Consider the following 14,331-nt stretch of genomic DNA (forward strand, 5'->3'; position numbering starts at 1 on the left):
CCCTTACAGTGATGGGACACTGACTGTCCTCATCCCCCTGTTTACCTGCACAGGTTAAGATGTTCTTTGTGCCTTGGAGCAATATGCCTTGCAGTGGTGCAACAGGTTGACTGTGTAGTTTTAGGAATAGGTTAGGCAAGTGCTTGTATGGAATGGTTTGCATAGCGATGATCATGCCTTGAACAGGGAGTTGGACTAGATAACCTCCTAAGGTCCCTTCCAACCCTATTTTTCTATGATTCTAGGACTGAGCATGGGTGTTTAGCATCCCAACCCTACTTAAAAATGTAATCAATCAACAGGAAGAAAACATAAAATCATTACTGAACAAGTTTGCAAATGACACAAGCAATTACGGAGGAATAAATCATAAGGAGGACAGGTCATTACACAGACTCTTCCTTGGATCCCTCTAGTGCAGGGAGATCAAACTTATCTGGCTGTGTGCAGTGCACAGAGCCAAGGCTGGCATGTGCTTGCACACAGCACACATGGGTGGTCCAGGGCGCACACTGCATGTGGCACACAGTGGCCCAGTCTGACACAGGCACCACACGCAGCACGCGCACTGGACTGGCCCTGTGTGCTGTATGCAGTGTATGCATCAGCTCCAGCTCTATGCACTGTGTGCAGCACACACCAGACTGTTCTAATATAAGCTTGTCACCATCAGTTGCAATCCCTCACAGTCCAGGATGGCTGTCTTCCACAATTACATTATCTCTGGATCTGAAGATGGCTGACAAGGCCAGTCCAGGATTGACAGGTTTTATCACAATAGATACCTGTGCACAATTTCTTGTATTGTGGAGAAGCTACTGCACATCAGCTTTTGTATGGTTCTTGACAGAACAGGACCTTGATCCAATGGCAAGAAGGCCAAGACAATTGGAGAATTTGTTCTGCTGCAGCCCTTGTCTGCCTTTGCAGCCACTGAGATTCTAACATCTTCTTCTGCCTGCTCCATCACTGAGGACTTGTAGGCCCATGGCTGGGGGCTGGACAGGCTTATTATAGTAGCAACCTGTACTTGCCATTTCACACCACCATTAGGGGATGTGTGTGGCTTTTCAGGAGAGAGAATATTGCCATCTGCTGTCCCCACCACATCCTAGCAGTGCTGCCGCTGCTTGGTTCACAGCTGCTTATTCATCAGAGTTACCCCTGCTTATTTCATCCCTAACCTTCCCTGAAGGTGATTCCACTCTGGACCACCCATGGATGCACTGGGGTAGCAACACAGCTATGCCACCAGAGCACCTTGTACAGTTAAGATAAGCTTGTACAGTTGCATCAAAATAGCTTGTTGCAAAAAACAGCTGAAGCAAGAGTGCTATGCTGCTCACACCAGACTATAACTGCTTCTAGGTAGCTATTGTCTGACTTCAGAGGAAAACCCCATCACTCCTTTTTTAAAGTCATGATATAAACTAGATGGAGAAGTAAAAGCTCTTTAAAAAAAAAGGTTCTGGCAGAAACTTCTAAGACCCTTGTCTTTCGACACTTCCACAAAGGAAACACTTGTTAGCTGGAGAAGCAAAAATGTCAGTGATGATAACACCATCATGACCAGCTTCGTAGCATGGATCTTCAGGACCTCCTTTGTAGACTAATCTGCACACACACACCACCTATCTTTTCTACTCTTACAAGATATTTATGTCAGATCTACATACCTGCTCATTTTTGTATATGCTGCATGCAGTTTCTAGCGTCTTTGGAAGACTTTTTTTTTTCTTTTTAAGAAGGAAGGGTTTAAATGTTCATTGTGGTGGCACTCTGACAACAACTAACATAAGCACAGGATAAAAGGCCTGGCACTCAGCACCCCTGGTCTATACTGTATTGGTGGCAGATCTCCAGGAAGATGGGACTGAGCACAGCCCATTGACACTCCACCCACTGGACTTGTCCTGAGCACCGACGCTTAGACCTACCAGACCAAAGACTGAAAAGTGGACACTGGGGGATGAGTTCAGAGCAGCCACACAGGTAAAATTTCTTTTTTAGCATATTAGCAGACCAGAATGGGTGGGGCATGCTCCATCTCACCCTCCCCAAGATCCACCGCCGATAGACAATCCTAGCATTTGCTCAGTGTTTGTGTAGACAGGCTTTCATGGAGGGTGAGGGGACAGTCATCTTGGATAGGCATCTCACTTGGCAGCATAAGTATGTCTCTGAACTGAGCACAAGTCAATAAGCTCAAAGTGGACAGCTGGGAGCAGCCAAGATATAGCTGCCTAAAAGAACAAAGTGAACTCAAATTAAACTAATCATATTGCCAACTAGGAAGCTTACTTGAATGTGTTAAGGAGCTGCATTTGGAAGGAACAGAACTGGAACACCCACAAGGCCTTACCAGTGTGAAGCTTACAAAGCATCTCCACAGACAGCTGCACACCAGGAACAGCATTCATCGTAGCCAGAGGTTGTCAAAGATCGCTTCCCTCAGATTTCTTCACTTAAGTGAACCACGAGGAACAAAACACTGGTCTCAGACTCTTGCTTGTGGCCCAATACTTCTCTTGCTATCTCATCCTCACTTCCTAATATCAGGGGATGTGAGAGCTGGAGGGGTGGCTGGGGGGAAAGCATGCAAATTCTACAAAGGGAAAAAAAAATATACACACAAATTTTGGGCTTAAAAAACTTTGCCAAATTTTTCACATGTATTCTTCAAAAGGGACATCTCCTAATATGGTGACATAAGCCTTAAGGATTTCCATTTGGTATGATCACCAGTGAATAGGGCATCTTTACACATGCTCCAGGGGTACAGGTAGTGGCTGCTTTAATCAGCACGGCTCTGAGAGCTGCTGTAATTAAGAAGTGCCCCTGATGTCTCGTGTATTCAGAATCCTGCGCTTCAAAATGGCAGCGGGGAGGCTTTCATTAAAGCTTGTTCAACGAGCTCCAGCTAAAGTGCCTCCACCACTGTTTTCAAGCATGGGGAGACTGAATACACGAGACACGGAGGCTGCTGGAGCGTGCTGATTGCCACGCTCCAGCAGACTCGATATTGAGTCTGCTCCAAGGAGCTGTAATTACAGCACGTCAGAGCAGCATCCCCGCACACCTACAGGCACACACAGACCCACAGGAACAGTTGTTAGTATAAGATACCAAAGAGTACATAAGCATAAGAATTTAATGCGAATGATCTGAAAAGAATAAAGTCTCTATTCAAGCACAGAAATGATTTTTCCCTCTATTTCTTTTTTCTGACATCTATCCAGAGCATTATGCGACTCCCATAAATTTACTACACAGACGACAAAAAAACCTGAAATTCAGAATAATATTTTGAGTCAGCACTATATCACAAACAGACAGAAATTCCAACCCTCCATCTCCTATCAGCATCCTTTCATCCCAGTTTGAACAGACCAACTCTCTAAGCTAAAAGGTCTGCAACCAACAAGGGTACCACTAGATGCCAACAGGAAAGTAATTTCTTTTTAATCAATATCTATCCACTGTGAAGTGAACTGATACTGCTAAGCTTATTTCACTTATGGCACTACACCAGATCTAGATTTGAACCCAAAACCTAAGGATGAAAAGCTCTATATATCCCCTTACCAAACCTGTGAGGTAACTTGGTAAAATAAGCAGAAATAGATATTAAACTGTTTCACACCTCTTTCCACTTTGCATTAATAACATTAATGTTATTAACTACTACCTACCTACCCACCTCTAACCTCAACTGGGTTAATCCAGCCCACAGCCTTTAAAGGTTGCCAACTGCTGGGTTATAGCATACATTTGCATTCACATGACCAAAGTTAAGGTCAAGGAAGAAATGGCAAAGGAAACAAGCAAGAATGACAGTTAGAGGAAAGAATAATTTTAGCAAGTGCCAGAGCAACAGGTAAAAAGTAGACTAAAGGTTACTCAGATCACATTTAGCAATGTTATGCTAGCTGAATCCAGTTTTAAACAAGGGATAGCTTAAATAGGGAATGAAAACAGGCACATGGAAGACTAGAAGAGAACCTTTTGCTCGCTTTTTAGTAAGCTTTCAATAGTTAGCACAGCAACAGAGTATTACAATCCGATTCTCCTCAGAATTTCTGCTCCTTGGCCTTGAACTCTGGTTCTTGCTGAATTGTCCAGCTGCAGGTGTATCCAGTTAGCACTTTTCAAAAACTAAATTTTTGAAACCTAGGTGAGAAATCTTCCTCTTCCCATCCCCTCCCCCAGCAGGCTGGCCACCTGTTAGAGGCTTCTCTATAAAGTTACAGAAAATTTAAGATGCATTTCTATTAATAAAGGTTGATATTTCTTTGGATTAATGCACATTTTATAAATTCTAATCATTCGTTTGATATGCCTTACTTGTACTGTTTAGTCATTTACGTCTTCTTTGTATTTCATTATTAAGTTTGCTGTGAACATTTACCTACCTTTATGTTTGCGAGTATTTAATTTTAGCAGGACTGGCCCTTGAACCTTTCTTGGTTCGCAGAATACCTCCAACACTCCTTTGGAAAACCAGAGTGCAAACTCAGATTTAAGGCCACAAGCGACCAATAGAAGAATGGGTCACAAGTGACACAGATCGCACACAGTGCAAAATTAACAAACAAACAATTTATGCAGTAAAGCTGGACTGCAATGGTGCAGACAGTGCCATTCAGAATTGTGGGAATGGTGCAGAAGAGGCACAAAGACCTCCTGCTTGCACTAAACGCAGTTTCTACATCCCTAGTAGTTTACCCTCAGGTTAGTGCTAGCAGTTCCTTAGATTCTGCAGCTGTTAGATTGCATAAAACCACATTTGAAATTAAGCCTTTCAGACCAAAATCAGAACTACATTTATTGGCTCATGCACAAGGGAGGCAGCATCAAGTGAAAAATCAACACAAAGGAGGTTTATGTACTTGAGGGAAGGGGGGGGCAGGGACAGAATATCAGAAATCACAGCATCATATAGTTTTGGGCACACGGCCTATACAGCACAGTGCACTGTGCAGGGGGTAGCTAGATATCTATACTGCATGTATGTTTGCGCTTCACTTGATATGGGTATCATGGGCAAGCCTCTAATACAAGGAGAATTTTCCCAGAACACGAGAGGCAAAGGGACTGAGAGAGGGGCCCATCCACTAACATGAGAGAAACCATCTACTATCATTTTTACAGGATATAGTATCTGCACTGTGTGCGCAAGATCAAGTGAGCTTGAAAAAAGAGGTTTGTTGATCATAACATGGCCTTCTTTTCCAGTTCTATTCAAGAATCAATCAAGTGGCACATAAACGCACTCCCCATCCCATTCCCCTCTTGTGTATTTGTGCAAACAACCACAAAACCATATGCAGACTTCTACTGTCAGCACAAGCCATATTATTCTTGTCATTAACACAGGTCCATAGGCTAGCTGAGAGCTCCTCTTCTTTCCTCCTCCCCATTTCTCCCCCTCATTCTTCTCCCCATTTGTCTCTCTTAAACCTTGTTTAGGTTTACATGCTGTGTCATTAAATTCCAGAACAGTAATTGCTGCAGCGTCTCTCTCCAAACACTGACGTGCTCCTTGTGAGCTCAGAAATTAGACAGAGGTTAATTTCATTACAGCAAGGGCCCCACATTTTGTTTTTCTTTACTTGCATATCAAAGGATGCTTTTGGCTGACATGTAGTGGAAAATAGATCACGGTTGCTCTCCTTTCTCCCACCCCACCCCTCCCCAGTCAGGCATAAAACAGCTTAGCCCAGCCAGATCCCGGACTTGAACAGACAAAGCATCCATACAGTCCCCATTTTCCATTCAGCAGAAGTGGGCCACTTAGAAGAAGCCCAGGAACTACAAGTAGGCCAGACAGGAATAAACAGAACAAACAAAGGCCATCCTGTCCACGCTGAGGGGCTAAAAGAGTGATGTCTTTCATTAAAATGCAAGGCAGGGAAGCAGCACACAACCAGTCACATGCATTGTTGGAGCCTGGTGAGAGTAATGGGAGAAAAGCTAGCATCTAATCATGCCAATATATGGACACCTAGCAGATTTCCCAAGCAGCGTACAAGTTACAATTGGCTACAGAAATCCTGCCCACCAAAAAACAAGCCCCAAAACCATGGCATTTTCTCAGCTCAGCAAAGATCAACAGCAGGCTGAATAAGCACACAATGCACACAGGTAAAGCACCCGGTTACCAGAACTGCTAAAATGTCAGAGCTAATGACATTTAAAAGCAGCTTAATGGCTTTCTTAGAAAGGGTTGGAAAAGGAAGGGAGGCAATATGACATCCTAGTAGCAACAGGATGAGTGTTTGCAGTGGCTCTTTGGGGGAAGGGGAACGTTGTGTGTGTTTGGTTTTTAACATACTTGCTCCATAATAAAATCATTATCCTGTGAATTAACAGAAGAGTTTGATTTTAAGACCAGACAGTCTGCAGCTCCTCCAAAGCAGTGCAGGAGGGAGTGTATGCACGCACATGTACTCACACACACAACACATATGCCTTGTGTAGCTTGTTACAGTGCTAGGAGGAAGAAAACCAAACAAGGCCAGTCACTTTCCACAGATATCTAAGAAAAATGCAGTATCAGTGAGGTATGGAAATGGGAGGAGAGGAACCAAAAGTCAAGTGCCTCTGGTGAAATATCCTTTCCGTCTGTTACAAATCTTCTACTCAGTTATTGGGAAAATTAAAATGCTTTTACAGCGTAATCACTACAACCCTTGCATCAGATGTTACTCTCCACCCCTCCCCATTAACTGTTCTTATGTATTCAAAGAATTGGTTTTTAACTAATACCTTGGACTCTGAGATAATTTCCCAGTTACAGAGCTATAGTAATACAATCTTTTCCCATTTTTAAGGCTAGTTAATTAAGCTCAGTATGCTTTAAGTTTCAGGGTGCAATTCTCTATGTTGTCCTTAAGAAAGGAGTGGGAAGTTACAAATGATGAAGCAAGCCGTTTCCCCAAAAGTCTGCTCTTATTTTTTGGCTCTCTGTGAGGGCAAAGGTTTTTGTCCACTTGCCTTTTATTTCTCTTCACCCCCAGGATTTCCCCATTTTACTGCCACCACCATCACTTCACTCCCCTTCCTCTCATATTTCTCAAATGTACAAATTGAAACAACTAGCATTCCAGGCAGTGGCTAGGGGTTCCACAAGCACTCCATTAACTTCATAAAAATAATTCCTTTGAACACAGATTTTTTTTTTTTAAGGTAAGATCATGGGAAAACATGATTTTAAAAAATTAAACTTGGAGATTCAGAATAAAAAAGCAGACCTTTAGACTAAATCCTGCTTGCACCACTCAGGTGGGTCACCCCAGTGGTGAGAAAGCAAAATTAGACCCAAGATTCTGCTCTTTTTTTTTTTTTTTTTTATAATGGAGTAACACTAGTATGTCTTTTACTTTGACCAAAGCTGGTTTGCAGCAGTCTAAAGGACAGGGCAATTAAATCTGTAAAAGTTAAGTTACACAAGTATGCAGTATTACTCACTGACATGATGCTCTCATATCTTGCAGTACATGATGCATTACTTAATGCATCAAGTCATGAACTTATGTATTTCAATTTTCATTTTTAGAAACGTTTCCAGCCCCCATGGCTGCAAGAACACATTGAAAACATTAGCTGAGAATATCCTCTTCCCTGCCTTTGCCCCTCTCCCTCTTCCCCCTCACCCTCCAAAAAAAGAAAAATCACAAAGAATATCATGACTTCACAAGGGCCTGAATCATGATCTTTTGAATGTTTAGGGATGGCAAAAAACAATCTAGTGTACTGAGAAGGTTTCAAGTTTTAGAAAAGGCTTAAAAGAAAGGCTCATTCTATTATCATTTATGAAGCCCTACAACATGTTTGCACACAGGTAAAAGCAAAAAAAGTTTTTGTTATTATCTATAGAATACAATGTACCAGCATTTTCCAACTTCTTGCATCAGAGCTGCCCTAGAAACCTAACCAAACTGCTGCCTGAACAGAGCTCTGCTGCTCATAACTACGTCCATAAAATCCGTTCCAGTTCCCAAAAGGCTGACATTTTGCCTTAGGTTCTGCCCTGCTAGAGAAGAAGGAGCTGTCCTCTTCTGAGGTCAGTAAAAGTACATGTGTACCTGAAAACACTTCCAATAGAAAACAGCCTGCAGTGAGAACAGTGTCTTCTTGTTACCAATGTGTTGCTATGGGCACTATTTCCAAGAAAACAATCAAAAGAACAGAACAGGAAAATATGGGACGGCATATCAGGGGAGAAAGACAAAGAAGGAGCCTGGACTAAACTGATCATGCCCACCAATGCTAGAACAAAGGATAAAATTTTCAATCGCCCCTAACTGTTCTGAAGCAATTTAATCTACGCAACTATGAACAGCAAACCAGGGGGATTTGTGCTCCTAAATCACTTGAGCATGTTTGAAAATGCCACCCAGCATTCTTTAAATACTGAGAAATGTGAACAAAACCCAGTGAACAGACACAAGTAATTAGATGCTTTAAAAAGAGTCATCTGTAACATTTTATTACTTTTTGTGTATTTATATTTAGTGACGATAAAAAAGCCTCAGCTAGTTTCAGAGCCCTGGTGACTGAACAGGCTACAGTATAACACACATAATGGCATCAGAAACTTCCCCACTGCACCCCTCAGTTATGTGGTGCAGTTCTATTTAGAAGGAACACTGTCTGGCTAGGGACAGAAATTACACATAAACCAGTGCAAGTGATTGGAAACAAATTCAAATCTGTAACACAACAGAAGTTCAGTGCACATAAACCACTTTCCAAATGGCCAAAACTGGTTTAAGATGAACCTGGATGGACGCAGTATCAGATTGAACTGATTTAGGCCATGATTTCTGAAATCACCCAAATGGTACAATCAGCACAGTGATATTGCTTTGTAGCTCCATTGACCAGACACAAAATCCAATGGACTGATGGGGAGGTGAACATAAAAGGATTCTGTCCCAGATTCCCTCCAGATTCAAGCTAACTCTCAGTCCCCCAGCCTCCCAAGATGCTTTGAATCTCCCCTGCAAACCTACCCCATACAGGCTGAGTGGGCTACCCTTGGCTCACATTGTCTGCCAGCTATGGTTGCCAACCCTCCAGGATTGCCCTGGAGTCTCCAGGAATTAGATATAAATCTCCAGGATACTGCCAAGAGTCACCTGGGAGATAAATGATAGGGCATTCATTAAAATAAATATTACATGTTGAATCCAATTTATACAGTAGTCCAGTGGGTTTTTAAAACGTAATAGTAATGTGCATTTACCTTCCTGATGTAAATAAAGTCTATGCACTGTAATTCATAACTGATATACGCAAGCACACGGACATATTTGCATTTTGTGTCACAGGCACGTTGGCTTTCTGGAAACCCCCCTAATAAAAAACAGTTGGCAACTCTAGCTCCAGCCGATCATGGAAGCATGCTCTAGCCCCCAGCCTCCACCCGCTTCCAGCCTGAGCCACTGCAGGCATGTGGTTGCATTTCCGGAATCAAAAGTGAATGTCTGTTTACTTGCTTATCAGTTTAATCTATGCAGCTTATACTAACCTGCAAAGATTGAACTGATCCAGCCTCAGGCTTTTTATTGTCTGAACTTAGCCTCTGGGGTTAGTTTCTAGCAGCATTTTTGCTGGAAGTGTTAGCAGGGGACTACATGTAGCAGAGTTTTGTTACCAAAAGCCATGAAATAAGTCGCTTCAGCTCTCCAAGGTAACTTCAAACCACAGCAGTAAAAGGTGGATAATTCTCTCTCATTACCTATTGCCACCATCCTGCCCTCTTTAGGTGGTCCACTCCCTATACAAACCACCCTTACGTGATGATCAAGTCACGATCTTTAAAAATCTCTTTTGGTGGAAATAGGGTTTCTTCACAGAATTTGGATTTCCCCCTTCATGCTCCAGTTTGTGCCCTTGAAAATCTGGCCTGGACAGAGGAGTTCTCAAATTCTTTTCAAAATGTGCTTCGGAAATCTCAGGCATGCACGGGAGAGATTTTGATTTAAGACTCCCCCTGGCTAAAAAATGGCAGCCTTACGTGATGAGCACAAGTTGAGATCTTTTACTGAAATCAAACAGTTTAAAGACAAAGTGTTTCTTTTGTTTAAAACATGTTTTTAAATTTGAGTACGTGCATTCTCCTCTTCCTCCACCCCAAAAAAAAAAAAAAAAAAATCAATTCAGCTGCACCTGTAAACTTGCAAATTTGATTTATGACTATGGGCAGTTTCTACCCTCTTTGCTTTGATGCTTCTCCAATTCTATTGATTTATTCCTAGCATAGATAAGAATTTGGCCCTGACTGCATCACTGGGGTCATAAATACCACTCAGTTTTATTTATTTTTTAATAAATTTAAAATAAGTGAATCGAGTACAATCATAAATTAGAACAATGACAACACAGCATGATTATATCACCACTACGTAAGTCACACTGGAGAGAATCACAGTTCAGGGTATAATGACGCTATTATATAGGAACCAGGTGCCCTAAGACCCTCAAAGCAGATATCTAACATAACATGTAACATCAGATTCTGGTTAGTGACTGCTACAATTGGACAGGCTCACACAAACACTGCAGCCTGGAAGCTTCAAACGGTCCCACCTCTCATGTAGATTTGAAGTCGAACTTTACTACGGTCCTCCAGTTACTGCGCTCCACATCATACCCCCAGGCTGTACCCTCACTCGCTATAGTAGGAGGAAGAGCAGGGAGCATCTTTGATTACTCTGCTGTGATCTGCATCTCCTCTGGAGGATTTATAACAACTGGCATGCTCTGATGAGAAAAGCTAACTACCTTACTTCATTCACCCCTCTGTAACTAAGGACACCTGGGGGCAAGTTAGTTTGTTATGAAGCCACTGGGAAAGTATTATTTAATGGTATATAACTTCAATTACTTGGAGCAGTCAATGTTACATGCTTGAACATAAATATGTTCAATCAACAAAAAAAAACCCCAAAAAAACAACCCCCCCGAAACCACTCAAAACAAACCAGTCAGGGCTAGTTAACGTAATCCGCTCTGTTCATGTAACTAGGCTTGTTCAACTAAGGGCATGAACTTTCTTAGAAAAGCTCAAGTAAATAGCTGCAGAAGCTTACACCCTTTTTTCCCCTTCTGGTTCATTTTGTCCTTCAATCAGTGCTTCAGAGGTGGCTGCTTATTATATTGTCTCATCACAAATGGTGAGTGTCACTTGTTTGTTCCACAGGAAGTTGTACAGAGAGCTGCTATCAGTAAATATAGGATCCCCTCCTCCTCCCCCCACACCTGTTTTCATCATTCTTGGAGAGATACCAATCAAAACTTTTCTTACCTGGCGAAAAAACAGCAGGTTTCCAATGAAAGGCAAAGGTGGAGGATGTCTGACCCCCACCCTCTTCAGCCTGGAGTAGGCAGAAATGGAGTACCTGGGAAAAGGGGGAAATACGGCAAGAAGTCAATTTTGTATCTCATTGTTACATAGTTTTCCAAAATAAATTAGATCAAACAGAATCCCTCGAGTCAGAGTGGGAGGACATGCTTTCTGAAATGAGCCAAATGGCACAATCAGCACAGTGATATTGCTTTGTAGCTCCATTGACCAGACACACTTGCAAAATCCAGTGGACAGAGGGGGAGGTAAACATAAAAGGATCCTTCAGCACAGCAAATCCAGGTCTGGATTCTCCTTTAATACGCCAGTGTAAATCCTTCCTTGTATTCAGGTGTAAATATAAGTGAGATCAAAACAGAAACTGCATTCTGACTGCGGTGGCATAAGGAGAGGGGCACAAGAAGGAAGGTCAGTTGTTGCATCCCTTCCCTTACTGCCATCTACCTAGCAAATCAGAGCAAGAACTCAAACTGGTTTCCACTGTGCCTGAGCCAAGATACTGTCAGTATCTTCAGTGTGATATGCCTACTGAGCCAGATGTGCTGATTAAGTCATTTCCCAGCTGTCAGTCAGAAAATTAAAACAAGATAAAATATAGAGAGCTGAAAACCAGCTGAAAAACTGCACATGTATCTAGTGCCAAATGATGCTACTGTGTATTACCAGGCACAACATTTGAAACCTTTCTGCCAAAATTAATTAAAAAAAAAAAAAAAAAAAGGAATAGTGATTTTAGATTGGGGGGGGGGGGGGTGAGTGTGAACAATAATTATGTTTAGCCAAATAGCCGATCAAGATTTTGTCAAATAATATATCAGTCCAAGAACATGAAGCGATATATGCTGAAGTTAACAGAAAGACTCCCACTAACTCCAATAAGCTGTGCGCCCAGTGTGCTTGCACATGTGATGGATGTTTAGTCCTTCAGGGTTGCATTCTATGCCCCCTAAACTAAAGCTGTGGGTTTTTAATTGAAACGGTGGGTTTTATTTTTCTGTTACTGTATACATGTTATTTTCCTGGTAGCCGCAGGTACCTGCTGAAGACAGAAGCAGTGAGGGGCCCAATCCTTTTTTTTTGTCTCTCCCGTGGTTGGGAGGCAAGCTGTCAGCAGACTGAGTGGCCCCTGAGCTGCAAGGGGCCCTGGTCTTTCCCTCCGGTGTGGCTGCACCCCCCTGAGGCCACCCAGGCAGGCTGGTAACGGGCTAGGAGCCACCCCAGCTCAGAAGCGGCCAATCCAACTCTTCCCTGAGCCCACCTGAGCTTCTAGCACCCCGTGATTTAGACTAGACATTAGGAAGAACTTCTTCACAGTTCGAGTGGCCAAGGTCTGGAACGGGCTCCCAAGGGAGGTGGTGCTCTCCCCTACCCTGGGGGTCTTCAAGAGGAGGTTAGATAAGCATCTAGCTGGGGTCATCTGAACCCAGCACTCTTTCCTGCCTATGCAGGGGGTCGGACTCGATGATCTATTGAGGTTCCTTCCGACCCTAGCATCTATGAATCTATGCACCATCCCGACCACCTTCTCTGGGCTCCAGCACACCCAGCTGCCCACCTGCCGCCTCCCCACACTTTCCCAGGAGCAAGCAGCCTGTTCCCAGCAGCCACAGGCACCTGCTGAAGGTAGCAACAGTGAGGGGTCCAATCCTTTTCTGGGGGGGGCAGAGCCTGCCTGAATCTCCCATGGCTAGAGGGCGAGCTGACAGATTAATGGTTGCAACGTTGTAAACCATAGGCGACATGTATGAGGGACAAGGGGGGGCCCTTACCAGCTGGGAAGTGGGGAGCACCAACCAATGAACCCCCCCCTCCCCCCCACCAAGAAGCGCTGGTGGCACTTCTGGTCTTGCTGGTGGCAGTTCCATGGTCGACGATCGGCAGCTGGGGGACTCTGCCCCCCCAGTTGGTGATCAGCTGCTGGTGCTCCCCCGGAGCCAGGAAGCACCAGTTACCCATGTTGCAACCTAAACTACATTGGGATGTGGTTTAGTTTGTGATGATGCAAACTCATTTAAAACCCCCAAAACTTGTGTATGTGTGAAGTGTAATGCCATTAAGCCACACAAAGGGAAATATACGTCCCGTGTACATGGTAACATCGTCACGTATACAAGTGCCCCCAGTGTCCAGTTATCTGTATAACTGCCCATTGCAGAAGAGTCTATGGGTGTAGACAGACATGATGCTTAGAATGTTCTAAATACGCTTGACACCCTGAAAAAGCTATGGTGCCCATGCCACTTAAGTCCAGCTTAAACTTCCTGGAACATTTCAAAAGCAGACAGGGAAAATCAAGTACTCTTTTAAGTAGGGATATGAAAGGTTAAATATTTAAAAGTTTAAACAAGAAGTATACTTATACCAGTAACGCATTACCAGTTAACATTTAGGGTGGGGTGCAGTCCGACAGGAAAGGGAAGAAGCACAGTGCCTCAGGAACAGGAAGACAGCAGGGCAGGCAGGAGGGAGAGAGGGAGGGGAGGAGAGGAGAGGGGCAAGGGGGGATGCATACCCATAGCTAGTGTGCTCCCTCTCCTCCCAGTGAATTGGCAGCTGTATCATTTTTTAAGGATATTTACATCCCTAATTTTAAGCCAGTCTGCCTTGTTATGTGTAGACACAGCATTCTGTGCCTAGTGCCTAGTGTTTGAGATCAGTCCTCCAGATATCCCAAACTGCAACACTCTTTAACCCTCCCCCCTGCCAACGCATGCCGTGCACGGACCTGCTCTGGACTGTAGCCAGGACTCTATGGTCCAAATCCACTCCCAGTTTATCCCCCTCCCCGACTAGTGAGGTGGGTGGGCACACCACAAGAACAGAAGCAGGAACTGTTTTTGAGTTCCTAGAACAGGTAAGAATCCCACCCCTTGCTCTTGGCACCTATTCCCTTCCCCTCCATCCTCAGCAGCACCTCCCCTCCAACCCCCACCCGCCACTTCTACTGTCCCCCAGCT

The 14,331-nt window shown here is 43.7% G+C and overlaps 1 protein-coding gene across 5 annotated transcripts in view; it reads right to left on the reverse strand.

Annotated features, from left to right (window-relative positions):
* TBXAS1 (thromboxane A synthase 1) overlaps positions 1-14,331 on the reverse strand; it is a 374,873-nt gene that overhangs the window by 267,490 nt on the left and 93,052 nt on the right. For all 5 annotated transcript variants that reach the window (XM_006275179.4, XM_019489677.2, XM_059726452.1 and 2 more), the window contains one exon: positions 11,315-11,408. In XM_006275179.4, the coding sequence (XP_006275241.1) occupies positions 11,315-11,408 (94 nt within the window). The remainder of the gene's footprint in view (positions 1-11,314; positions 11,409-14,331) is intronic.

Source organism: Alligator mississippiensis, chromosome 4, assembly GCF_030867095.1.
Source record: "Alligator mississippiensis isolate rAllMis1 chromosome 4, rAllMis1, whole genome shotgun sequence".
NCBI lineage: Eukaryota > Metazoa > Chordata > Crocodylia > Alligatoridae > Alligator > Alligator mississippiensis.